Genomic DNA, 27117 nt, shown 5'->3' with positions numbered 1-27117 from the left:
GTTACAAACACACATCTTAAAAAAACCAAATGATTTTACCAAAATATAACTAAGTGTTTTCCTCACAACTATTCACAAACAATAGAATTCCTCAGCAACCAAAATACCATACAGTTAACATGAGACAACAAATTAGGTGTAAAAACATAACCACCTTTGTTTACCTGAACGGCCCGACCACAAACGTCACTCATAACTAACCTAATTTCCTTTGTCTAATGTGATTAAACCATGCCAGTACATTCTCATTATCTATCTTGGCATCGTATGATTATGCTACAAATTTCAAGCGAGACAACTTCGTTACAGGAGATTTAGAGTCATTGGCTTGCCACATGTGGAAAGAATAATGTGAGATGGGGCCCTCTTAAGGTTGATAATGTATTTCATCATAAAACATTTGCTTATTTTTTAATTGTTTTATTTTATTTTTTCCCAGGTAATAATGCCACCCTGGTTATAATGCCACCCTGATTGTAATGCCATCCTGGTAAAAGTGCCAATGCCAATGTTTTTCAGAACAAACGTTCCAGTTCCCTTGTTATACTGCCCACTTTTTTATATTTTGACAAAAAATGGGCAATGTAGTTCATCTTTGGAGATAATTCCCTCTTTCAAATTAACAAACTAATTGCATTGATCACATTTTCACAGCTAATCCTCATGCAGAGAATCACTTATTTCCCGACCCTACCCGGTTACCTGCTATAGGTCTCAAGAGATGTGTACAAGATGTCCGATTAGGAATAGTTTGACCGTAGCCGTGGCAAAATGTACTTAGCTACACATATAAAACGATCTGGACATGCGAACGCTGAATTTGACTGAAGTTCATCTTTATTGAAACATATAAAGTCATTTAACAATATATCACATGACTAACCACGGGTCCGGGTAGTCCTGTGGGTACCCGGGTCCTACTCAGTACCCACCCGACCCGAGTACCCCAGTTACCTGTCCCAGCCCTAGTGGCATCATAACCATGGCAGACTGCATGCCAAACTTCATTACATTTCTAGTGGTAGAGCGTCCGCCTGGAGAGCACCTCCGTGGTCTAGTGGTAGAGCGTCCGCCCGGAGAGCACCTCCATGGTCTAGTGGTAGAGCGTCCGCCCAGAGAGCGGAAGGTCCGGGGTTAGATCCCCGGCCGTGTCATACCAAAAGATGTTAAAAGATGGTACTTGTTGTTACCCTGTCTGGCGATCAGCATTAAGGGACTAAAACAAGGACTGGTCGGCTCGGAGTCAGTATACTGTGTCTGAGTGGGGTATTCATGTTAAACTGCGGCATGGTATCTCAGTGGGCTAGCACTATAAATCGGCATCAGTCTGCACTAGTACAAGCAGCCACACACACACACGTGCATGCACGTCGCTATATAAGTGCAATAATCTTGGACGTGATGTTATACCCAATTTCACCTCACCTCACCTCAACAAAATATGCAGTGGGAAATGTCATGTAAATGTTGGCTCCATTTGTCCAGTGGTGTCTGAACAGAATTTTTTCATATTTTTCAATATGGCTGCTGGCCAGGTGAACTTAATACACCAAACTTGCAAGTACCAATTGGTCTGAACAGTACCTGCACCAGACATACCCTAACATTTCCCAGCAAGCTCAGATGTTGACAAGTCAATCAACAAGTCAATAAACTCGTCAATCCAAATATTTTGCTATGCCTGCTTGAGATCAGACTCAAGCCAGACAGGGGCACAGCAATCGCCATTCAACTTGTCAAGAGTGGTCATAAAAATCCCTCCAGTTGAGATCGTCCAACCCGTGCGGGGCCTCTCACTGGGAGTTGGCCTGGAGGTTAGTCAGGGCCTATGGCTGAGAGCCAGGTGCCTACAAGCACAGCCAATAGTTTGTAAACAAAGACTTCCCTAAGTTGTGATAGCCTCATCACACACTGGGCAACTTTAGCTGATTAAAACTGAAGACGATCATCATGGCTTGTAACATGGATAGCATTGAAGTAAATACATGGAGGTCCAGATAGCTACTTCGTAGTAACAGGCGTGAACCAGGGTAAAACATGTTGCAACGTTTCCACTACATCTGGGAGAGTCGATAATCTTTGTTCACACATCTCTCAAAGATGGTGGTGGCATTAAACTGATAATAAGATTGTCTGTGACTGTAGTGTTAGTCATACAAATATATCAAATACAGCCCATGCAAGTCTATAATGTTTAGCAAGTCTTGATTACTGCAGTATCTGAAAAAGAAGAATGTCTCTGGGCTCCTTTTTATTATATTAGATAAATATAATTTAACAACTGTTTTTTCTGTAAAATATGTTCATTTCAGAGACCATATGGTGGTCTAGTGGGGGTATCAAACTGATAATATGATTGTCTGTGACTGAAGTGTGTACTTTTGACTAATATTTCAAATTATGAGAACAAAATGATGATGATGATGATGATGATGATGATGATGATGATGATTATAATGTTGATCACTGTCATGATGATGGTGATTGAGATGATGATAGTGATGATGTTTTTTTGTTTGTTTTATGTTTAATGTTACACTCAGCAATATGCTAGCTATATGGCGGCAGTCTGTAAATTATCAAGACTGGACCAGACAATCCAGTGATTGACATCATGAGCATCGATCCATGCAATTGAGATACAATCAACCAAGTCAACGAACCTGACCACCCGATCCCGTGTTGACAACTGTGAAGCTGCTGATGCTGATGAAGATGCCAACATGTATTTAGTTAGTGCATACACCTTGACTACAGCAGTGCTGTAAATCAGATAGAAGCACCATTTGACTCTGGGACTTATCTCAGCAAGGTCTCCCAGGACGTGTACACAGTGCCGAGTTCAAAGGCATCAGCAGACTCTTTGATAGTCTGTCCCAAAGCCACTGAACCATATGATTTTCCTTCCGCCTAAGGGCGGTCGGGTAGCTTATTGGTTAAAGCGTTGCTCGTTACGCCGAAGACCCGGGTTCGATTCCCGACATTGGTACAATGTGTGCAGCCCATTTCTGCTGTAAAATCATACTCACTCACTCACTCACTCCTTCCACCTAACCCTTACCCTAATGCTTTAGCCCTAAATAAAGCAAGTCTAGATTTTCCACAGGTTCAGGTCATCTCAATGGGGCTCCTTTTCAATTTAAATGGAGTTGTTTGTTTCTATCAAAAAATATATATTTTTAGAGACTAAGCATTAACTCTTTGGCTACTGGTCTAAGTGATAAAACAAAGAACCTTTAGACATACAAGTAAACGGTTCACAATTTCTTCACATAATGGTACTTCAATGCAGATACAGAGTGAGTGAGTGAGTTGGGATTAACACTGCTTTGTATAGTGAGCTATGTCATTACATGACAACTTAGTGGGAGGAAGTCCACAGTGATGCAGGTATGAGCTGTTCATACCCAGTGTGCAAGTGTATGGTGTGAGGTGAGGTGAAATGGGGTTTAACGTCGCGTCCAAGATTATTGCACTTATATAGCGACATGCATGTACATGTGTGTGTTTGTGTGGCTGCTTGTACTAGTCCGGACTGATGCCGATTTATAGTGCTAGCTCACTGAGATACCATGTCGCAGTTTAACATGAATACCCAACTCAGACACAGTATACTGACTCCGAGCCGACCAGTCCTTGTTTTAGCCCCTTAATGCAGAGCGCAAGACAGGGTAACAACAAGTGCCATCTTTTAACATCTTTTGGTATGACGCGGTCGGGGATCGAACCCCGGACCTTCCGCTCTCCGGGCAGACGCTCTACCACTAGACCCAAGAGGCGATCCGCAAGTGTATGGCTGATTTACAAAGCTAATGCCTGTGAAAAAAGTCACCCACTTGCTTTTCAGACATTTTTTCCACAATTTGTAATGTCATGCATAGTGTTTTGACATACACTCTATGATATCTTTTTTATCACATAATACATTCCTCTCCTCTAAAATGTTCAAACAAAACAAACTTTCTGATACTAATGTGGAATGGAGCCAACTAGACTTGCTTTATTGCTAACACCTGGTGTCATAGCTGATTTTCATTGGTCCATTCGTATGACTGTGACTGGTGTTTTGCATGTTATACCCAATGGAATCTGTTTCATCAGTTAATCAAGCATGGTTATTCTCTGGCGTTAACGTTTTATATTTTATATAAATCCAGATTGGTTTTGTTTTTAAAAAAAATACATACATTTCAGTCACGGTGCAGGACTGTTTTTTTAGGGTTGAAGCCAGAACCAATTATTTGTTAGATTTTTTGGTTAAATAATATTATATTTTCAGATAACAAAAAATCATCTTGAATATAATCAACATATCTTTAAGTGCTACAAAGCTCTTAGTCCTGCACGATGTCTGTGGAATATATATATGTTATTATTATTTTCTTATTACAAGCCTAGTCAAGTCTAGATCAAACTAAACCGAGTCTAGTTTCCTTGATTTCCACATATGAAAACAGCAGAAGAGGAAAGGTTCTTTTGAAAAAAAAAAAAAAAAATTATTTTAAAGAAATGTTTTCATTGACTAAGTGTTGGTCTACAAAGCTCTGGTTGGATACACGTGAGTCACATGAAAGAATATAGAAGTTACACTCCCGATTAAAGTCAAGCTGTCTTCATAAGATTGAGATTCCCACGGTGGGTCGGTCACCTGTTGATGTGGCATCTTCTGCTTGCTGCCCTACTGTATACTTGATAATACGTTATCCAGGAGTAAGCATCACGGTTCATGGAGTTTAGTACCTTGCCATGGAGGAAGCCATAACTGAAGCCAACCTGTTTCATATTTGGATCACGCTGGGCCACAAACTGGATAATAAACATAGGCTTCTGGGAAAATTTGGTGACACAAAAGTAGGTGAGATGGGGTTAAATGGGGTTTAACATCACGTTCAAGATTAATGTGTGTGGGTAGGGTTTGTGTGTGGGTAGGGTTTGTGTGTGGGTAGGGTCTGTGGGTGGGTAGGGTTTGTGTGTGGGGAGGGTTTGTGTGGGCCGGACATGAGGCCCACCTGACATGTGCTACGGGCCGGACATGAGGCCTACCTGCCATGGGCTACGTGCCGGACATGAGGCCTACCTGCCATGTGCTACGGGCCGGACATGAGGCCCACCTGCCATGTGCTACGGGCCGGACATGAGGCCTACCTGCCATGTGCTACGGGCCGGACATGAGGCCTACCTGCCATGCGCTACGGGCTGGACATGAGGCCTACCTGCCATGTGCTACGGGCCGGACATGAGGCCTACCTGCCATGTGCTACGGGCCGGACATGAGGCCTACCTGCCATGCGCTATGGGCCGGACATGAGGCCTACCTGCCATGCGCTACGGGCCGGACATGAGGCCTACCTGCCATGCGCTACGGGCCGGACATGAGGCCTACCTGCCATGTGCTACGGGCCGGACATGAGGCCTACCTGCCATGCGCTACGGGCCGGACATGAGGCCTACCTGCCATGCGCTACGGGCCGGACATGAGGCCTACCTGCCATGTGCTACGGGCCGGACATGAGGCCTATCTGCCATGCGCTACGGGCCAGACAGGAGGTCTACCTGCCATGCGCTACAGGCCAGACACGAGGTCTACCTGCCATGCGCTACAGGCCGGACACGAGGCCTACCTGCCATGCGCTACGGGCCTGACACGAGGCCTACCTGCCATGCGCTGCGGGCTGGACACGAGGCCTACCTGCCATGCGCTACGGGCTGGACACGAGGCCTACCTGCCATGCGCTATGGGCCGGACATGAGGCCTACCTGCCATGTGCTATGGGCCGGACACGAGGCCTACCTGCCATGCACTATGGGCCGGACATTAGGCCTACCTGCCATGTGCTATGGGCTGGACACGAGGCCTACCTGCCATGCGCTGCGGGCAGGTGCTAATTTCAAACACTGACAAGAAACCAAGATTGTCAGTGTTTCTAGTGGCAGTTTCATCTGCCGGTCATGTGGGCCGGAAATAAACGAAAATACCAATCCTGGTTAAAATTTAATGTCCTATGGTTGATAATAACAGATCTAAGCCTGTACAACACCTGTTTTTGCACAGCCATATTGATAGTGATTTGTCACGTTATAACGAGAGGTCTGATCTTGTCAACTAATCACAGATAACATCTTCTGACCGGACACTTCAACATAATGTCAAGTATGCATTTAAAAAGTCTCACTTCTTTATGAAGTGATGTATGTCAAGGTAACAAAACCCGACATAACAAATCCAAAACAAAGCATTGCTATTGACTGTCATGTATTTTAGAATCGGCTGATATTGTGAGCTATTTTCAGAACCTGGGTTTCCAATAGAAAGTTACAGAATAATGACACGCCAGGTTTTGAAACAGAGTGATTTCATGTTTACAGTGAGTGAGTGAGTTTGGTTTTACGCCGCTTTAGCAACATTCCAGCAATATCATGGCGGGGACTCCAGAAATGGGCTTCATACATTGCACTCATATCGGGATTCGAACACTGGTCTTCGGCGTGATGAGCGAATGCTTTAACCACTAGGCTACCCGACTGCCCCCTCATGTTTACAGTGATTCACAGGAAATTATACACATTTTTCAATGGAAATTTCTGCCAGGGACTGTCAACCCGCCAAATTACCGGTCCCAGTCATATTTTACCAGTCAATATTCGGTATATACTGGAAAAACGGAAACGCTGTCTGTTTTGTTATCACTTTTGTTTTATGATGACCTTAGTCACAACTCAAGAAAATAGGTCAAACCTAAAAAACACATTTTGCTATCACAAAAAAATTTAAAAAAAAAATTGAGTCATGATGTCATACTGATAAAATACTCACATCTACAGTAGATACACATGTATTGCCATTGCCTATGATTTAGATACTTGAAATCATTTATTAAACAATCACAAGGATCTGCTTCCAGACATTCTAAAAATATCCCCTTTTTTCTGACTATGCATCACAGACACTCACAACAAGCTTATGATAGACCTCTTACAAGAAGGTCAGCTCCTCTCTGTAGTGAAACATTCCAGGAATAGCTGCCACCACCCCTGCCTGTATGCATTAGGAGTTCCCAGGGCTCACCTCTCTCTGACCCTGGTTGCCAGGGACGCACTGAAGGGGGGAGCTGTGATGCCAGGTTATCACACCATTACCACCATCATCATCATCATCATCATCATCATCATAACAAATACCACCACTATCATCATCATCATCACCACCACCACCACCACCACCACCACCACCACCATCATCCTCCTCCTCCTCATCATCATCACAAATACCACCACCATCATCATCATCATCATCATAACAAATACCACCACCACCACCACCACCATCATCATCATCATCACCACCACCACCACCACCACCATCATCATCATCATCATCATCATCACCCTCATCATCATCATCATCATCATCACAAATACCACCACCATCATCATCACAAATACCACCATCATCATCATCACAAATACCACCACCATCATCATCATCATCATAATCACAAATACCACCACAACCATCATCATCATCACCACCACCACCACCACCATCATCATCATCACCACCACCACCACCACCATCATCATCATCACCACCACCACCACCACCATCATCATCCTCCTCCTCATCATCATCATCACAAATACCACCACCATCATCATCACAAATACCACCACAACCATCATCATCATCATCATCATCATCATCATCATCATCATCATCACCACCACCACCACCACCACAATCCTCATCCTCATCGCCCTCATCATCATCATCATCATCATCATCATCATCACAAATACCACCACCATCATCATCACAAATACCACCACCATCATCATCACAAATACCACCACCATCATCATCACAAATACCACCACAACCATCATCATCATCATCATCATCATCATCATCATCACCACCACCACCACAACCATCATCATCATCACCACCACCACCACCATCATCATCCTCCTCCTCATCATCATCATCACAAATACCACCACCATCATCATCACAAATACCACCACCACCATCATCATCATCATCATAATCACAAATACCACCACCATCATCATCACCACCACCACCACCACCACCACCATCCTCATCCTCATCCTCATCGCCCGCATCATCATCATCATCATCATCACAAATACCACCACCATCATCATCACAAATACCACCACCATCATTATCATCATCATCATCATAATCACAAATACCACCACCATCATCATCACAAATACCACCACCATCATCATCATCATCATAATCACAAATACCACCACCATCATCATCATCACCACAAATACCACCACAACCATCATCATCATCATCATCATCATCACCACCACCACCACCACCATCCTCATCGCCCTCATCATCATCATCATCATCATCATCATCACAAATATCACCACTTTCATCATCATCATCATCATCATCATCATCATTACTAATGTCATCAACATCATCAAAAACTAAATCATCGTCAAGTACTTGCAGAAGCAGCTCGTTGCTGCCATTTAATTCCCCAAAGCTTCTAAAGTCTAAACACTAAGTAGTTCCAGTCCACAACAATACTTCCAGACGTTGAGCTAAATCAAAACAATATCTTAACATCTAACAAATACCAAGTTTCAGGACTGTACAAGAAATAGTGCAACAGTAACTGGCAATGAATGTTAGAAAGGGACAATGATATAACCATGGTTTACAAAAACATGAATGAGTGAGAGCTAGGGTATGGTTTAACACTGCTTTTAACAATATTCAAGCAATATCACAGCATGTGGACACAAGAAATGGGCAAATGATAGAAGTCCATGGAAGAAAAATATCAATAATCCTTGTGTAGTAGACATTACAAAACTCACCACCTGTGTCAGTCAAATTTTTAAACAGTCCAGTGTCACTGGGATACTAATTATTTCAATGAAATCACACACATCACTTTATTTCGGGAACAGTATGTTTGTCCAAATACTGACTTTTTAGGGTCAGCAGGTCTGTAAACATGGAAAACCAACTGAAAAAAAAATATTGCCTTATGCCTAGATGCCTAGATTTAGTAACTTAGTAACATAGGGACTGGTCATATATTACAGAGGGGGGGTCAGAGGGAAACAGGAGTCACCCCAAAATATGACAGTCTCTAGGGGAGGATGAGAAAAATATAATACACATATTTGGGGAGGTTCATGTTGAAATGGACATTTTATAATAAAACATAACATGCTTTTGTATTGTCTTTTAGGGGACGGCCATCCAAAATTAATCTTTAGGGGAGGGTCTTCTGAAATCCACCCACCCAACCCTGTAAAACATGATCAGTTCCTTATAAATCCACGCATTCCCCTTTAGCCTCCAGTGCATGAATACATATCTGAACATTCACCCAGAAACTATATCAAGGCAGCATGGAAGATCTGCCTCAAATATTCATCTTGTGGGTCTATTTAACAAACAGATGCCTGCTACTAACTACATCCGTTTCATCTACCAGAATGTGTGCAGAACATCCCAACAGGAAGCCGGGGAGACCAGCATCTGCTTGACAGCCATTCATGGACCAGCACTCATATCATGGTGGCATCCGTGCCTGTGAACAGGTCATAGGTCACAGGTCAGGCCAGTTGGTCACAGGTCGCAGGTCACAGGTCAGGCCAGTTGGTCACAGGTCGCAGGTCACAGATCAGGCCAGTTGGTTTCAGGTCACAGGTCAGGCCAGTTGGTCACAGGACGCAGGTCACAAATCAGGCCAGTTGGTTTCAGGTCACAGGTCAGGCCAGTTGGTCACAGGTCGCAGGTCACAGATCAGGCCAGTTGGTTTCAGGTCACAGATCAGGCCAGTTGGTTTCAGGTCACAGGTCAGGCCAGTTGGTCGCAGGTCACAGGTCAGGCCAGCTGGTCCAGATAAGTAGGTGGATGGGTGACCGTGTTAGGCAGTTTGACTCCCTGTGAGTTTCTGTTGGTTCACTTTTTCCCCAAACTGAAGCACATGTTACTTAGTTTGAAAATACCAAATTCACCCAGTGGTGAATGAGTAGCTGGTAGGATGGACACGTGAAGATCCGGGGTAGAATAGGTCTTCAGCAACCCATGCATGCCGTAAAAGGCGGCTATGCTTGTCATAAGAGGCAACTTTCGTGACCGGATGGTCAGGCTCCCTGACTTGGTTGATGAATGTCATTATATCCCAGTTGCATGGATCGATGCTCATGATGTCACTCACTGGATCGTCTGGGCCAGACTTGATTATTTAAAGACCGCAATCATATAGCTGGAATATTGCTGAGTGCGGCATTAAACAACAAATAAACAAACAAACAAACTTGGTAGGATGAGATGGTTATGTACCTGTTAACCTTCCATCACCTCACAGGCGACATGGATTGTATACTCCCCAGGGAGCTGAGGGTTAACAATGGTGCACTTTTAGAATGATATCAGGAATAAGTGCATGCAAAGCTTGCTGGGACTATTATTACAAGAGGACTCCGGCTGCTCCGCCATGCTCCAGTTCCGGCTGAACAGATAACAGTTAATGCCAGTGTGTCAAGTGATACATTCCCCTACTGGCACAACATCTTGCCGCTTGTATGCCGATCATCAAGCACCAGGCCACAGGGAGTGTCTGGCAATGGGATAACTGATAATGGTAAATAGGATGGCGCCAAGATCAAAGACACCAACAGTTTTAATATTGAAATGACCATGAACACTTTTTCACACATCACAATTGACCTTACCTTATAGAGGGTGGCAGGAATAGGGTTGAGTATTGGGGCTGTTTTCACTGCTGCGATTGTATTGCAATAGCATTATAATAGTACTGAACCAACTGTAATAAGGTTTGTTTCAGCTGTAGCTGAATAAATATCTAGTCTCCATACAAAATTCCACGCTCCTGCCCCCTGTCCCAAATTTTAGATGGCCAATCCCACTCATTAACTGTGAAGCAATCATTGTACCCTAGTTTGACTGTGAAGCAATGTTTGCATCCTAGTTTGACTGTGAACCAATCATTGTATCCTAGTTTGACTGTTAACCAATCATTGTATCTCAGTTTGACTGTTAACCAATCATTGCATCCTAGTTTGACTGTGAACCAATCAATGTATCCTAGTTTGACTGTGAAGCAATCATCGTATCCTGGCCTGACTGTGCACCAATCATTGTACCCTAGTTTGACAGTGAATCAATCATTGTATCCTAGTTTGACTGTGAAACAATCATCGTATCCTGGTTTGACTGTGCACCAATCATGGTATCCTAGTTTGACTGTTAACCAATCATTGTATCCTAGTTTGACTGTGAAGCAATCATCGTATCCTGGTTTGACTGTTAACCAATCATTGTACTCTAGTTTGAAAAAAAGAAATGGCCTGCCACAAAAAAAAAAAATTGAAGCAAGGTGTTTTTCTTCAAAAAATATTCAGCCTATAAAAATCTGGTTTTGTAGCTATAGATGAAAAAGTATCTAATCTTGATACAAAACCCCAGGCAGCCTTCAGCAATATTCCAGCCAACTGCTTCCGGGGGACACCAGGGATGGGCTTCACACATTGTACCAGGTGGGAAAATGAAACCAGGCCTTGGGCGTTGGGCTGGTGGGGTGCAAAATGCACAATAATCAGTTTTCATAACAATTTTTTTTAGAGTGAGTGAGTGAGTTGGGTTTAACACGCTTTTAACAGTATTCCAGTTATATCACGTGTCAGCATGTCAGCTTAATGTGGGAGGAAAGCCCAAAGTGATGCAGGTCTCAGACGTTTACCACTTCAGTGAAACCCACGAGTACGGGTATGGTGCTGACAAACCTAGAAACATAATCGGGGCGACCCGGGATTCGAACCCACAATCATAGGTTTCTGGCATGCGCAAGGGATGCAACTCTGCACAGCGAATCGCAGCGCCTTAGACGACTGGGTCACCCGTGCCCCCAATTTGTTTTAGAATCCAAACCCATGATCATAGGTTTCTGGCATGCCCAAGGGATGCAACTCTGCACAGCACATCGCAGCACCTTAGACGACTGGGTCACCCGTGCCCCCAATTTTTTTAGAATCCAAACCCATGATCATAGGTTTCTTGTAATTCTGAGTCTACCAACGCCCTTTTGGTATGCAGGATTTGGGGGTATGCAGTGTTGTGTGCGGGACGCAAATAAAATCATGTTTGATACTCAGATTCATCATTGAAAAACAGTTAATATTTTTTTATTTTTTCAGTGATTTAACTTCAAACTGCAACTTTTCTCAGTGCTTTCAAAATTTACATTAAGTTGTGTTCATGATTCAGGTGTGATCAATGAGAGTGACAAATAAGATGGTATGTGGGATTCCGGAGAGGAGGGGCTTGGCACCAGTCTGGGGTAGGATAGAGGGCTACAGAAACCAGTATCCTGATCCATTAACAACACATTATGACAAGCAGAGGTTGCTGGGGACACATTCTAACCAAGAATCCTCATGGGAAGTTATGGAGGCAGAACATCAGTACAGGTGTACTTGTTGTCATTGTACCATACTGGCCAAATTAGAAGCATCTGTGACATTTAAGGAGAGGCTGACTATCTCTACACACAAGGTCACCACCATGTTTTCCCTGAGATTCTGTCTGTTCTGAGTTTCTAAACATGAAAATAATTTGGATTTACCACACACTGAATTGAGTATTCACCACAACAAAGATCAGAAACACTTTCTGCCACCTTCAACAAAATAAAAAATAAGAGAGAGGGACCCTAAACTTTCATCAAGATATATTGCAGGGAATAACCCCATGAGATTTTAATATAAACCCTTGTGATCTAGATGTAAGCCCAGCGGTTAGGATGTACTCAATTACTTTTAGAACACTTAATGCTATGTCAAAGCAAAAAAGGAACCAAGGTGCAATGTTTCTTAGACACCCCCTTATAAAGGTCCATTAACATAAGCCCATATAAGGCAAGGCTATCCTAGATATAAGCCCAGGAAGACTTTGACATAAGCCCAAGAGATCCTAAATCTAAGTCCATGAGCTCCTACATATAAGCCCAGGAAAGCCCAGATATAAGCCCAGAAGATTTCTGTATATGCCATGTATATACTAGATATAAACCAAGGATGTCGCAGATATAAGCACACCAGATTCTTGATATGAGCCCAGGAAAATCCTAGATATAGGCCCACTAGACCCTAGATAGAAGCCATGTCCATCCTAGAAATAAGCCTAGTAAATTCTACATATATGCGCACTAGATCTTAGACAGAGGCCTAGGAGATCCTAGATAGAGGTCCAGTAGATTCTAGATATCAGCCCATGAAATCTAAATATCAGCCAAAAGATTCTTGTCATAAGCCCAGTAGATCCTAGATAGAGGCCCAGGATACCCTAGATAGAGGCCTAGGAGGTGCTAGATAGAAGTCCATTATTGATATCAGCCCATAAGACTCTTGACATAATCCCAGGAGATCTTAGATATCAGCCTAGGAGATCCTAGCTATAAGCCAAGTAGAGCATAGATATAAACCCAGTAGATCCTAGACATCAGCCCAAGAGATCATAGATATAAACCCAGTAGATCCTAGATATCAGCTCAGTAGCGCATAGATATAAACCCAGGAGATCCTAGACATCAGCCCAGGAGATCCTAGATATCAGCCTAGGAGATCCTAGACATCAGCCCAGGGGATCTTAGATATAAACCCAGTAGATCCTAGACATCAGCCCAAGAGATCATAGATATAAACCCAGTAGATCCTAGATATCAGCCCAGGAGATCCTAGATATCAGCCTAGGAGATCTTAGATATCAGCCTAGGAGATCCTAGCTATAAGCCAAGTAGAGCATAGATATAAACCCAGTAGATCCTAGACATCAGCCCAAGACATCATAGATATAAACCCAGTAGATCCTAGATATCAGCCTAGGAGATCTTAGATATCAGTCTAGGGGATCCTAGCTATAAGCCAAGTAGAGCATATATACAAATCCAGTAGATCCTAGACATCAGCCCAAGAGATCATAGATATAAACCCAGTAGATCCTAGATATCAGCCCAGGAGATCTTAGATATCAGCCCAGGAGATCCTAGCTGTAAACCAAGTAGAGCATTGAGATAAATCCAGTAGATCCTAGATATCAGCCCAAGAGATCATAGCTATAAACCCAGTAGATCCTAGATATCAGCCCAGGAGATCATAGATATAAACCCAGTAGATCCTAGACATCAACCCAAGAGATCATAGCTATAAACCCAGTAGATCCTAGATATCAGCCTAGGAGATCTTAGATATCAGTCTAGGAGATCCTAGCTATGAGCCCATGGTCTCCTAGATATATTTTGAGGATCTTATCAACTCAACTGAAGGGTTTGAGATGTGAAATCAAAAGGCTTCTATTATGACACTGTCAATGAATTCACAACCATTACACATCAACTCAAAGGCTGTTTGTCTGTCTATGACCTCTTCATTCATGCGGTATGTGCTGAATACCATCATAACATAGCACTAGACCAAAGCAGTCTCCACTGTATTACAATAACATGTAAATAATGTCTTACATTACTCAAACAAATAGAAATTGACTGAATGAAAAGTCTGTTTTCAGAGTAATTTTATGGGTTTGTTTTTTTTAATTTATATATTGTGACTGAAAACAGGGACTGCTTTCAGTCTAGATAGGCATAGTCTGGGAGTTAGATCTCAGGAACTCGTTATTGGTCAGTAAATAAAAACATATACACCCTATATGTAAGTGGAGAATTACATATAGGGGATATATAGTTTTATTTACTGACCAATAACGAGTTCCTGTGAGTGAGATATAGCACGTGTTAACTTTCAACATATTACAATGCACGTAGGAGTTAAAGTTCGGCTTTGGAAGTGTCACGACATATACTCAATAATAGTACAGTGTTGGTGCTTTTACCAAATACGCACACTCGACAGTAAGTCGACACTATAATGTAGTATACCCAGTACCTTCTGAAGTTCGTATTGTGTCAACAAAACAACTAGGATTCCATCAACACTATTTATCAACTGATTTGAACATAATAAGATTTCGTTACACACCCTTGTGTTGTGATCAACAGTATTAAACTTGAACACAAATTGCAGATTAACCTATATCGAAATATATACACATTGCTATAAATAGACTAAGACAGCACCAAAGACGGCTCAGCGCAATCGTCGCCACTTACTCACTCACCAACAAGTGGAACCGCAGTTAGATTTCAAATGTTTGACTTACCGTTTTCTTTGATAAGACTATTTGACACACTCTCGAAGGAACTTCCACTCAAAACGGTCGGGACAACAAGCCAGTGGTATGGCAGCGCGCCGAGAGAACGGCGCATATAACATCACATGCTCTAGGGTTCATACCACCCATATCACCTTCAGGAATTGCAACAGAGTTACCTCCCTTTATCGTTTCCAGAACTTCCAAACATTGTCTGGAGATGTTGCGGTTATTGATATTACTTTGAACGGAGACTATTTGCCCCATGCAAAGCCAAACTTAAATAACTTAAACAGAAACAACGTCAGAGTATTTGAAGAATTCTTACGCATATATATCCTTCTTTTGCATTCGACTGCGGTAAGCGTGTTCCTAGTGATTTGAAAAGTGGCTATTCAAGCTCCCTGGCATGTAAAAAACATAGTTGAAGGACCATCTGTAGAGATAACAAGCAATAAGACTTTCTTTGTTTGACAATATCTTAATAGCAGCAGCAGAAATTTTATTATATGCTCTGCTTGTAATGAAAAGTAAATGGAAAATACGGAACGCTGAAATTACACATGTTTTTTGCACAGATCACAATTTAATGAATCAGCCCTATAACCGCACTATACCTAATAATTTGGAAACGTGTGGAAACGGGCGAGTTACAGTTTTTAAAATGAACAATCTTTATTTTGACAAGATGTTAGAAAATAAAGAAAACAAATATATTAGAATTTCGCTGAAGTTAAATTCTTGATAATGAAGCGTCATGATAATCTCGCTTGGTATTGTATTGTGACGTCATTGTTCTGTGGTGTTATGACGTCAACGCATTATACGTTATGTATGGCATAAGTGCTCGCCTAATAAAGGGATTATTGATCAAAGGTTTTAGTTTTATCTGTATACTGCCCGAGAGTCTTGAATTCTGAAGGTAGGTCGAGGGTAGACTAACATCTAGTCTCTGAAATGAACATATCGTACATAAAAAAACAGTTGTTCAGTTATCTTAATAAAAATATAATAAAAAGGAGCCCAGTGACTCTCTTCATTTTCAGATACTGCAGTGATCTAGACTTGCCAAACATTATAGACTTGCATGGGCTGTATTTGATATTATATTTGTATCAGGGTCTGTAAGACAGACTAGGTCGAGGGTGGAAGTTCAGTTTTGGATTTTATTTCAAGATTTTATTTGAACTGTTTTCAAATGGTAAGTGCCCATCACCAACAGGGAAGATTACACATGTCACAAGTTTAACAGCGCCCTCTGCTATCCAAAACACCACGGTGGCGTCCAAATCAAACACGGGTTTTTGACTAATAATGATCACCTTCGTAAATGGCAAATAAAACATATATGTTTGGGAGGACACCTCAATTGACTCGTATGAGTTGCGTCCCTTGTGCGTGCTATGATCCTACGATCGTAGGTTCGAATGAAATACCCCCCTGATTACGACCCTTGGTGTGTCAGCACCATACCCGTGCTGGTGGGTGTCACCAGAAACGTAACCGTCTGAAGCCATCGTCACTTCTATATCGATTTTCCTCGACAATTGAGTTTACACACCGTGCTATACACTGGACCAACCATTTAAATTCTTTGGCAGCGAGGATTTCTTTTGTGGCATAATATTTGTTCAATCATCTCATCAAAACATACAATTTATTTGTTTCTCTGAAAACATCTAATCCAGTGAACGATTTATTTACATTAAAACAAATACCTTCCACAAATATAAATTCTTGTGCTTTCTTAATCAAAGCTGTATCAGAAAAGGACCCATGAACCGCAAACCATAAACGTGTTTTGAGCGCCTAAACGCATCTTTAAGATTGAAGTAAGACTGCACGTGCTTTTAGCGCACGTGCATCTCAGGGATATAAAAGAATAATTTCGGCCACGGTGATAGTGGCTCGGAGCGAATCATTTTAGTTACTCTGATATCAACTGTCATGGCACTACTTGCTGTAGCGTTGTTGGTGCTTGTCCAGGTAAGTCGTTCACTTTGTAATGTCGCCGTATGTTTTCTATATACCCAACACACACAGTTCCTTGTATGCCACAGAATCGTCAGTGGTCTGCAACGCCTTCTACAAGGACTTTAAGGGATCTAATTTGTTTGGTTAATTTTACTAAGTTTTAAAGTGGTTAATTAGGCCTGAGGTTTCAAACGTTAAATTTAGCGCGGTTAAATCTACAGTTAACCTAGATCTACATTGAAAGCAACGTATTTTTATATCCATTTCTACCAGGACTAAATATGACACGAACTGTTGGCAAATACAATGGGTTGTCGATCAGAATTTACGGAATCGCAGACAGCAGCCATAAAACAAAATATGGCGCTCTATATGCTCAAGCAGTTTGTTTACACGGTAATAATTCAGTCGAATTAATGACGACACTGAAAGTATCTATCACGGCAACCCAAGCTAACTTGAGGACACATTAAAAAAATCGAAGCAAGCCTTGCAAAGGTTTCGTTCTAAACCACATCGATCTTTGTGCCGCAAGAGATATGACGTCAGTCATATATAGAAAAAACGCCAAATAGCGAGCTGTTCTCAAAACTTGAAATATATATATCTTTGTATCGTGTTTTCTGCACGAAATGTATTGCCACACATCCCCCCTGAATGTAGTAACAGTAACATTGCATGTTGTAGCCTTTAATTAGGCATATTTATATCGTGTAATCTAATTTTGAGGTAAATTTAATTCGATATCCATGACGCCGGTTGTACATGAGTAAAATGCTACTACACTAAGCCATTGCTAGGAATAGCTTAAGGATGTTCCGCTTAACAAGGAAATTCGCCGATAGTACTTTCATCTGCAATGGGTACGTCAAAAACATGATACTGTTCAAATTGGTTTTGGCACTACTTTTCAAGATGGCGCGTCGATGTCGATCGGCGAAACAATTTAACAAATTTGAGGGATAACTGATAATTGAAGATTTCCTTGTGAAGAAAGTGGCAAGATTTGGCAAAGAAATCAAATTTACAACATTTCTCATTGTTAAATCAACATTTTAAACACAATATGAACTATATTGGTTTCAGTTCATTCTGTTTTAACATCTTACACCATGTCTTTTATTAGTATTACGAGGTTAACTCCCTTAATGAATTTGATAACACATGTTCATGTACTGTGTAAATGACTGCAGTAGCCTATTCAGTGCCACATAGGCACTTCCAACACTTACCCCCGCTTTTCTATAAATTAAAACAATACTGGACTAAAAAAAAAGTAGTTTAAACTTTATAAGCTCATGTTATGTCTAAAATGTGTATTTCTGTTGAGAATTTCAATTGTTTGCTTGAATGGTCAATCAAATGTTTGACGACCCACTTGTATGTGGGTTAAAATGAAATGGGGTATGGTTGATTGCCCCAGTTTACAATTGCCTTTATACCATTTTTTTGTGTCGAGTGGAATGATCCACTGTTGCAACACTGTGGGATGTAAGGATATATTAAAATGGAAAGCTCAATTATAAAACGGTTTACGCAAACGGCTTAAATCGGATGCAGATCGCACCTAGTTTCAGCAGCTCTCAAGATTTTTTGTTGACCATGAAGATCCGGGGTAGAAAATAAGTCTTTAGCAACCTTGCTGCAAGTGGTGACTATGCTTGTCGTTAAGAGGCGACTAACGGGATCGGGTGGTCAGGCTCGCTGACTTGACTGATGCATGTCGTCGTATCCCATTTGCATGGATTGATGCTCATGATATCGATCACTGGATTGTCTGGTCCAGACTCGATTATTTACAGACCGCCATCATATAGCTGGAATATTGCTTAGTGCGGCGTTAAACAACCAACCTTCTCATGGTAGACTCTGCCATCAAATTTGTCTTGGGATGCCTGCAGCTTAGCATAAGATTTTTCTAAAATAAAACGATTACGTTAATTATCTTCCACAAAACATGTGAACATGTGTATCTGTATACACGCAAAACCTAAATGATTTTAGATATCAGCAATTTATCATCGGTAAACTCTGGCCCATTTTTGAAACATTAAGTCTTGTGAGCCACATGACATAGACGTTTGGCATATGTTCCCCATAGAATGGCTTTTGGTGAACTGAAGTACATTACCATGCAGTCGACTTGTTGATGCATGTCTTTGTATCCCCAATTGTTTAGATCGATGGTCATGACGTCAATCACTGGAATGGCATCTTGAATTCAAAATTATTTTGGACTAAGCAAACTTGGCAAACTGTCGCATTTTCAAATCTTATTTTGAATGGAAAATATAAAGCTGGCCATATTTCACAAAGGGAACTGTACTGGCGCTTTAGTCGTCCCTCTAAAATACTTCTACGTGGTATTTAATCAAATGTATTACGCTTATTTTCTTAAATGAAACTGTGCGCCAAATTTTAAAATTTAAAAACATGTTGAGACGAGCATTATTTAAAACAAAGTCTCATTTGTTGTTCTGCCAGTGTCGATCTTAATTTCAGTTCTACACTTTTGGCTTTTAAATCTGTGAAAAGAGCTAAATTTGCAAGACGCCCAGCGCATTTCCCCACCGCCAGTATTTTCTTTAAAAATTGGCCCGTGAAAATCCGGGGGGTAGAATAGGTCTTCAGAACCCATGCTTGTCGTACAAGGCGACTATGCTTGCCATAAAAGGCGACTTACGGGATCGGGTGGTCAGGCTCGCTGACATGATTGATGCATGCCATCGTATCCCATTGCGTGGATCGATGCTCATGTCAATCACTGGATTGTCTGGTCCAGATTCGAATATTTTTGTTTTATACATTTTTCACCTTTTCCCTGTTACATGAGGATGGCCATCCAGGGCAATGGTCACCCTCACATTCTGAAGACAATGTATGTATACATTTGGGGAAAAATGAATACAAGTATTGGAAATGGTGCCAAGGCGATTTTTAGGAAATATAACAAAACGCACACAGTCAAGCATTCAAAATATTATTCAAACACTGATCCTGGCAAGAAACAAATATGAGAAAGAGATACATATGTTATTGCTGTTCTGCTTCTTCAAACAATATGTGATAAAAGATCCATGATTTATCAAATGTTGCTACATTACCATTTGTAAAGGCTATATTCTTAATTTTGTATCTCAAGCCAAACATCTTTTTGAAATATTGCGAAGCAAAGATTTGTTTTTTTGAATCTACAGAAATATATGAAAGATTTCGCTATTAAAATAAGACCAAAAACTGTCAGTAACAGATTCGAATATTTAATGATGGCCGTCATTTAGCTGGAATATTGGTGTGGCGTTAAACAAACAACTCTTTAAAATTTGTAAATTTGAAATGGTCACGACTCTTTATTTTTATTTTTATTTCAAAATGGATGTTGTTTTTTCAGGTGTACTTGAGCAGTGCAATTACCTTGAATGTAAAGGCTGCGCACCTGACGTGCTCGGGCAAGGTCCCTGTCCCCTCCAATCTGGTCATAGCCGACAAGCTACACCCTCTCCATGGAGCCCTTGTCCTGAGTCCTATCTGCACGGGAGGGAAAGACCGCTTCAGGGGTATGTACCCCCTTCCTTTCCACATGAGCGTCTGGTACACCGGCTCTCCCAGCTCCAGGTGCGTCTTAAAGAGCACGTCTTCTGGGTATTACATTCAGGTGGATGTGCTGGCTTATGGCAAATACTCGGTGGGCAAGTTGCTTTTGAGATGCCCTAAACCTCTTCGTCCAACCCCTCGCTTGACGGCACCATTACCTGCATATCCAGTAACGCCCATTTCTGACGTCAAGGATTACGTGTGGGTGCGTTGCGGCGTCGCTTCAAATGATGTCGAATTTATTCCCCAGAGCGTGAAGATTGTAGCGGCCATTGACTGCAAAGGAGTTCGCTTCACTTACGTCATAAAACCGAACACTCCTCTCGAGGTGCAGATTTTCCTTGCTGGTAAGTTGAATGAGAAATGCGTATACAACCCACCTGTTGCCAGGCGTAGGAGGGGTGCTGCCCCACCACCCCCGCCCCCAGTTCGATCAGTTGCCATTCATTTCTTCAAGCACAGAAACTTTGAGTACCTTGGAACCGGAAGGGTCGATTACTGCCCACCCATCACTGACGATTACATTTTGAAGGTCAAGCCCCACTGCGGTAGCTCCGTTGGCGCACCTGCATATGTGACGGGCGTTACTGACGTTGATGCCGACTTCCGGGCCATCTGTAAAAATGGAAGGAAATACGTTTTCGTCAACACTAACAAGGACAAGGTCAACTACAAGCTGAAGGTCAAGTACAGCGGAAATGCCAACACCCAGTGCGTCTTCAACAGGAGACAGAACTCCAACGTGTACGTCATCACTGTTCAGATTTCGTGGGGTAGGCGGGGTGTCGTGGTCCACAAGCACAATAGAGAATACCAGGTGAGCTTTACTCAATTTCAATGTCGCTATTGGCTGAATATTAACTCTGGAAGGTTACTATGTGGTTCTGGATTCAATGAAAATATTTCGCGGAACGATTTCATTATTCATAATCGTTAGTAAAGGACAATGGCCAATAGGACGCCCATATAACTGCATCCCTAAAGCATTTCAAAATCCAACATTATAGATGTATATATCAAGTTGGGTCCTGTGTATTAGGGATATATTTATGGATGTGTGCTCGGTCTTCACGGCAAGAAATATATCCAAACTATCCATGATATATATTTAAACATCTACGTATGACCTATATTATGTATAGGTCGTGTAGTAATTCCCTGTGGCCTTATGTACAGCATGCCCTACACGTATGCCCTACACTACATCTTGTATGTTTTCAGTAAGAGTAAATTATTGTAAAGGAGTCTTGTCGATACTTTTACATCGCGATAAATGCACAGGCAACATGTTGCCTAATCGGATTGTCGTTCCCTGTGCATGTTATGGCAAGAACTTATGGCTTAAATACGTGTACCTTAAAGCCGTAAGGTTTTCCACGATATATATTTATATATTACACAACTCGGAGAGGAAGGCAGTTTTAAGTGATTCTAATGTAATTCGGCCTAAACGATTAAGCACGGTAGTGATCCTGTATGAAATATCAAACATTGTCGTAAGAGGCGGCTAAATGTGTTCTGGTCGGGGCCACACCGACTTGTTGGATGTATCGTATGCTAATGTCCGTTACTAATTGCCTGTTCGAGACTAGCTTATTTAGATTGCAGGAATATTTCTGAGTGCGGCGAAATTCGGGGAAATGCTTTGTGTTTAATTTTATTTTTCCAATGTTGACGAATGTCGGCCAAGATAAATTCTTGCAATTTGTCTTTTCAGTTGTCGTGTGCTTTTGGTGCTAAAGGAAGTGACGAGTCGCCTACCCAACGTATCGAGGGTAATATCTTGGCGCCAAGAATTGTGGAGTCTTTCGTTGGCTCTGGTGCAAGGTCCTATGTCAAGCTTCATCTGATAGACGTTCTTGGCCGACAGGTGTACGCACTTCCCATTGGTCGAATGGTCCAGCTCCGCGCATGGTCAAATGGTCAAGGAAGTGAAGTTGGTGTGCGGTCTGTTGGTTGCGATGCTATTGGTGCGAGGACGAACACAAGATTCGCAATCATCCGAGCCGGTTGTGGAGATGGTGTGGTGTTTGCTAAAAATGAAGGTTTCTCTACTAAGGGACTGAACAGCACAAGTCCATACTTCAAAGCATTTTCATTGCACAACGATGCTAAAATTCGCTTCGAATGTAATTTCACAATGTGCACGAGCAATTGTGACGGCAACTCCTGTGCAATTGCAGGCCGGCGCCGGAGGGATGCAGACGTACACTTTTCGGATTTTATTATGACGGAGTCTGACCCCATAACCTTGCTTTAGTATACTTTTACAAAACTGTTGCAGCTTTTGTTTCAGCAAATACAATTGGTGGTTGGTTTAATAGTTTCGTTTGTCGTTTTTTTTTCTTAACGCTGGAATTCAAACTGACAGGCGCTCTGTAAATGGTCTGGACACATTATGAGCATTGATCCACGCAATTGGGATCAACCACATCGGCGAACCTGACCACCGGATCCCGTGAATCGCCGTTAATTGTCCTATTCCGGGACAAACCGAATGTCGGTTGCGGAAACATGCGAGTGGTGACGAATGGTGAGCAATCATTGCTTGAAGACCCCTCAGAACCCGCATGTTGTCTGAAGGTTCTATTGAGCCATCTGAACGATACGGCTTGAAAGACATAACGTGAAGTATGTATTCACGCAGGTTTCAGCTGTATGTAAATGTTTGAGATAGGTACACCCCGCGGATCTAGGATAAATGGAATTTCAAAAGTGTGAAAGTATCCTAGTATATCTACAGGAATGCTCTCCTGTTATAGCAGTTACACTCGATATGTTCCGACCAATGTCGGATAGTTACGTTAATACGACGTTGCTAAAGCTGTCGGCCTCCCACAGTTGGTTGTAAAACATTCATGGAATATAATGTCTGTCCTACCCCGGTCTGTTACAGCAAGTACTCGAATATTTACAGACCGTAATATGGTAGGAAATATTGCAGAGTGCAGCATTATACAAACATATGCATTCAACGGAAAATCAAGCTTTAAAAAAGCTCAAATGGGTAGCTTGCGAGACGGTAGATATGCTGTGATTAAGATTGATTTACTTGTGTGGTTAACGGCAATTATACATCTGTTACTTTCGAGCACGAAAGATTCGCAACCCAAAATTATGTCAATTGACATGAACATTTTTTTTACGACCGACGGGGCCACGGGTGACCCAGTCGTCTAAGGCGCCACGATTTCACTGTGCAGACTTACGTCTCTTGGGCACGTCGGAAACCTGATTGGGGGTTCGCCCCGATTATGTTTTTAGGTTTGTCAGCACCGTGCTCGTATGTTTCACCGAAGTGGTAAACGTCGGAGACCTGCATCACGTCGGGCTTTCCTCCCACATTAAGCTGACGCGCAGCAATATAACTGTAATACTGTTTAAAACGGTGTTAACCCCAACTCACTCACTCACGACCGACCCCTTGACCCAATAGGGCGCTACTCACTTTGACACTTGTCTTAAGTTCAAAGTCGAATGTAGACTGTCGCATGTTTCGCCACGTTTATTGCTGATGCTATGAACCTTAATGTGGCGTCGACTGCACTACAATAGTGGGTCAGTATAATATTCTGAACCGCAAAAGAAACGTCGCCATGGATAGATATGCGAGGAACCTTATTTGTACAAACACTAATATATATATATATATATATTATAAAAAATTAAAAAAATATACTTTGAGACATTAAAAAGATGAAACTTGGCAAAACTGATCATCAAATTAATGTGTCAAATGTTCTTAAAGTGAAACACATTTCTCTAAAATGGCATCACGAGTCAGTATCTTGTGTCCACATGTGCATTGATGACTGCCATGCAGCGTTGATACATGGAATGGATGAGGCAGTTGAAGGCCATAGGCACTTGAGCCGACAGTGAGAACGCCTGACGCAGTTGTCGGACGTCGTTCAGCCATCTTTGAATCTCGTCCCACAGGTGCTCAATGGGATTTAAATCGGGACGGAAGACGGGGCCACTGCATGGTTCTGATGCCATTCTGCTGGAGAAAGTCTCTTGTTACACTCGCATTGTGGGCACGGGCGTTATCATGCTGAAACTCGCGGTTGCGGCGACGTGCTAAAGGAGGTATGGCGTGTGGCCTCAAGACTTGATCAATGTACAGCTGCTGTGACACCATTGCTTGTCCCTGGACCGATGTTGTGGAAGACCACAGGGCCGACCCTCTGTGCAAGATCAATTCCACCCCACACCATGATGCTCGGACCGCCCCACGAGTCACTCTCAACACAAGCATCCGAATAATGTTCCCCACGGCGTCGCCAGACTCTCCCTCTGTCATCTGCTGTTGAGATACAGTAACGGCTCTCGTCTGAGAAGAGGACACTTCTCCACTGCTGGTGGCCCCAATGCTGGTGCTGTTGCCCACTGAAGACGGTCCCGGCGATGACGTGTCAGAATGGGTTCTCGGTGAGGCCTGTGACAGTGGAGGTGTCTGCTCGTCAATCGTCGACGCACGGTGTCAGCACTATGTCGCTGGTGTCCCCATGGTCTGTCGAGCAGTTTCCGCAGCGGTAACAAAGCGATCTTGAAGATGCTGTCGCACAATCTGACTATCCTGACGTCTTCCACATCGTGGTCGGTCATCTGTAGTGTTGCTGGTCTGGTACCGTTGCTCGGACTTGAAATGAATTGGCTAGTTGCCGGGTGGTATGTCCAGCTTGCAATCGTCCAAGAGCTTGGTGTCGCTGATTTCCGATCTAGGTGGATTTTTATAGGGCAAGAACGCATGTGCATTTCAATTTGCACGGAACTCGCATGCATCGGGTTACCATGGCCGTTGCTGTGATGCGTTTGGGCGATCGGTTTAACTGTGCTTTGTTATTTGGGTTTTTTTTATCATCAAATTCAATTTTCCGGACAAGGAAATGCTAAATCTTAGTAACTTTGACAAAAATTACCCAGATATATAAATGACGTTTCATGCTATGTTACTTGGGTGACGTTTCTTTTGCGGTTCAGTATATATAAAATATTTCAAACATTTATTCGCAATAATAAAAGCGACAAACACTTTATTCATAGGAAATCTGTCAAAAGTAGTCGGTAGTACAATTCCGTCTGTCGTGAGCATGTTTATCCATCACTGTCAAATAGTGAGGTTCGCGAAAAGGTGAGCGTATCCTGCCCGACCCATCACAAACGCATGCAAAGACAAGCCAATTGTTCCACTGGGAAAACAAAACAGAAATATATGGTACAGGTGAAAATAGGGAATTGAATCGGACCATTTTTGTCAGCGATGCGTCAAACTGAGATAGCTTTACTGAAGCCTTGAATGTTGTAACTTGCTAAAACAACTTTTGAGCAAGAATCGTATGACGCTCTATGATATGTTGGTAGAAAGATGTTTGATTGTGAAATGTTGAGGAGCTGCTGTTATATTGCTCGACATAAAAGAACAGCTGAAGCCGTCAGTCTTGTGGAGAGTGTCATTCTGAATCGTCATGCATAGATCTAAATATGAAACGCCTGAGACGGTCTCGCTTGTTTCCTTATATCTAGTTCGGGTGGTAAATCGGTGGAAGGGAATTGGCTATTTGATCGTTATGGCATAACCGATATACCTGAAACTTGAGTTAAACTTGTTTTGAGCAGAAATTCCCACCCATATGCATAATTTTTGGTTTGGTTGGTTGTTTTACACCGCACACAGCAATATTCCAGCTATATGACGGCGTTCTGTAAATAATCGAGTCTGGACCAGACAATCCAGCGATTGCTATCATGAACCCCTATCCACGCAATTGGGATCGATGACATGCTTCAACCAAGACAGCGAGCCTGACCACCCACCATAGTCGCCTTTTACGGCAAGCATAGATTGCTGAAGACCTATTCCACCCCGGATCTTCACGGGTCCATATGCATAAGGAAACCGACAAGAAGGGGATCACAGTTGGGGCCCATCGGGATGCAATACTACGTCTTCCTCCAAATATGATAAAGATGTTATCAATGAGGTTGCCCAGAATTTCACATATTATTTCCTCAGTAAACTTCAGATAGCATTTGCTTCCACTTCTAACAAATTGATCTGAACCTCTGAAGCAGTAGGGGGCACGGGTGGCCCAGTCGTCTAAGGCGCCGCGATTTGCTGTTCAGAGTTGCGTCCCTTTGGCACGCCAGAAACTTATGATTGTGGATTCGAATACCGGTTCGCCCCGATTATGTTTTGTCATATAAATTGTGACTTGATTATTTAGACCGCCGTCATATAGGTGGATAATTGCTGACTGGCGAAAACCTAGAATCATCTGTTCGGTTGTCATGACATCAAGCTGACA

General features: G+C 42.3%; 2 protein-coding genes across 2 annotated transcripts in view; one reads left to right on the top strand and one right to left on the bottom strand.

Annotated features, from left to right (window-relative positions):
* The window catches only part of LOC124142102 (leucine-rich repeat-containing protein 14-like), a 34168-nt gene extending 18780 nt beyond the window's left edge, over positions 1-15388 (bottom strand). Inside the window, exon 1 of the mRNA XM_046510384.2 lies at positions 15251-15388. The gene's annotated coding sequence lies outside the window, so the exon portion shown is untranslated. The remainder of the gene's footprint in view (positions 1-15250) is intronic.
* A 1702-nt stretch (positions 15389-17090) lies between these two features.
* On the top strand, positions 17091-23130 carry LOC124142101. Its single transcript, XM_046510383.2, has 3 exons — positions 17091-17227; positions 20607-21626; positions 22527-23130. The coding sequence occupies exons 1-3, from the start codon at positions 17189-17191 to the stop codon at positions 23067-23069; spliced, it is 1602 nt and encodes a 533-aa protein (XP_046366339.1). The 5' UTR covers positions 17091-17188; the 3' UTR covers positions 23070-23130.
* The last annotated feature ends 3987 nt before the right edge of the window (positions 23131-27117 follow it).

This window comes from Haliotis rufescens, unplaced genomic scaffold (genome assembly GCF_023055435.1).
Source record: "Haliotis rufescens isolate VD_foot unplaced genomic scaffold, xgHalRufe1.0.p SCAF_15, whole genome shotgun sequence".
NCBI classification, from domain to species: Eukaryota; Metazoa; Mollusca; class Gastropoda; order Lepetellida; family Haliotidae; genus Haliotis; species Haliotis rufescens.
The sequence above is the reverse complement of the archived record's forward strand: the minus strand, read 5'-3'. Positions and strand labels throughout refer to the sequence as shown.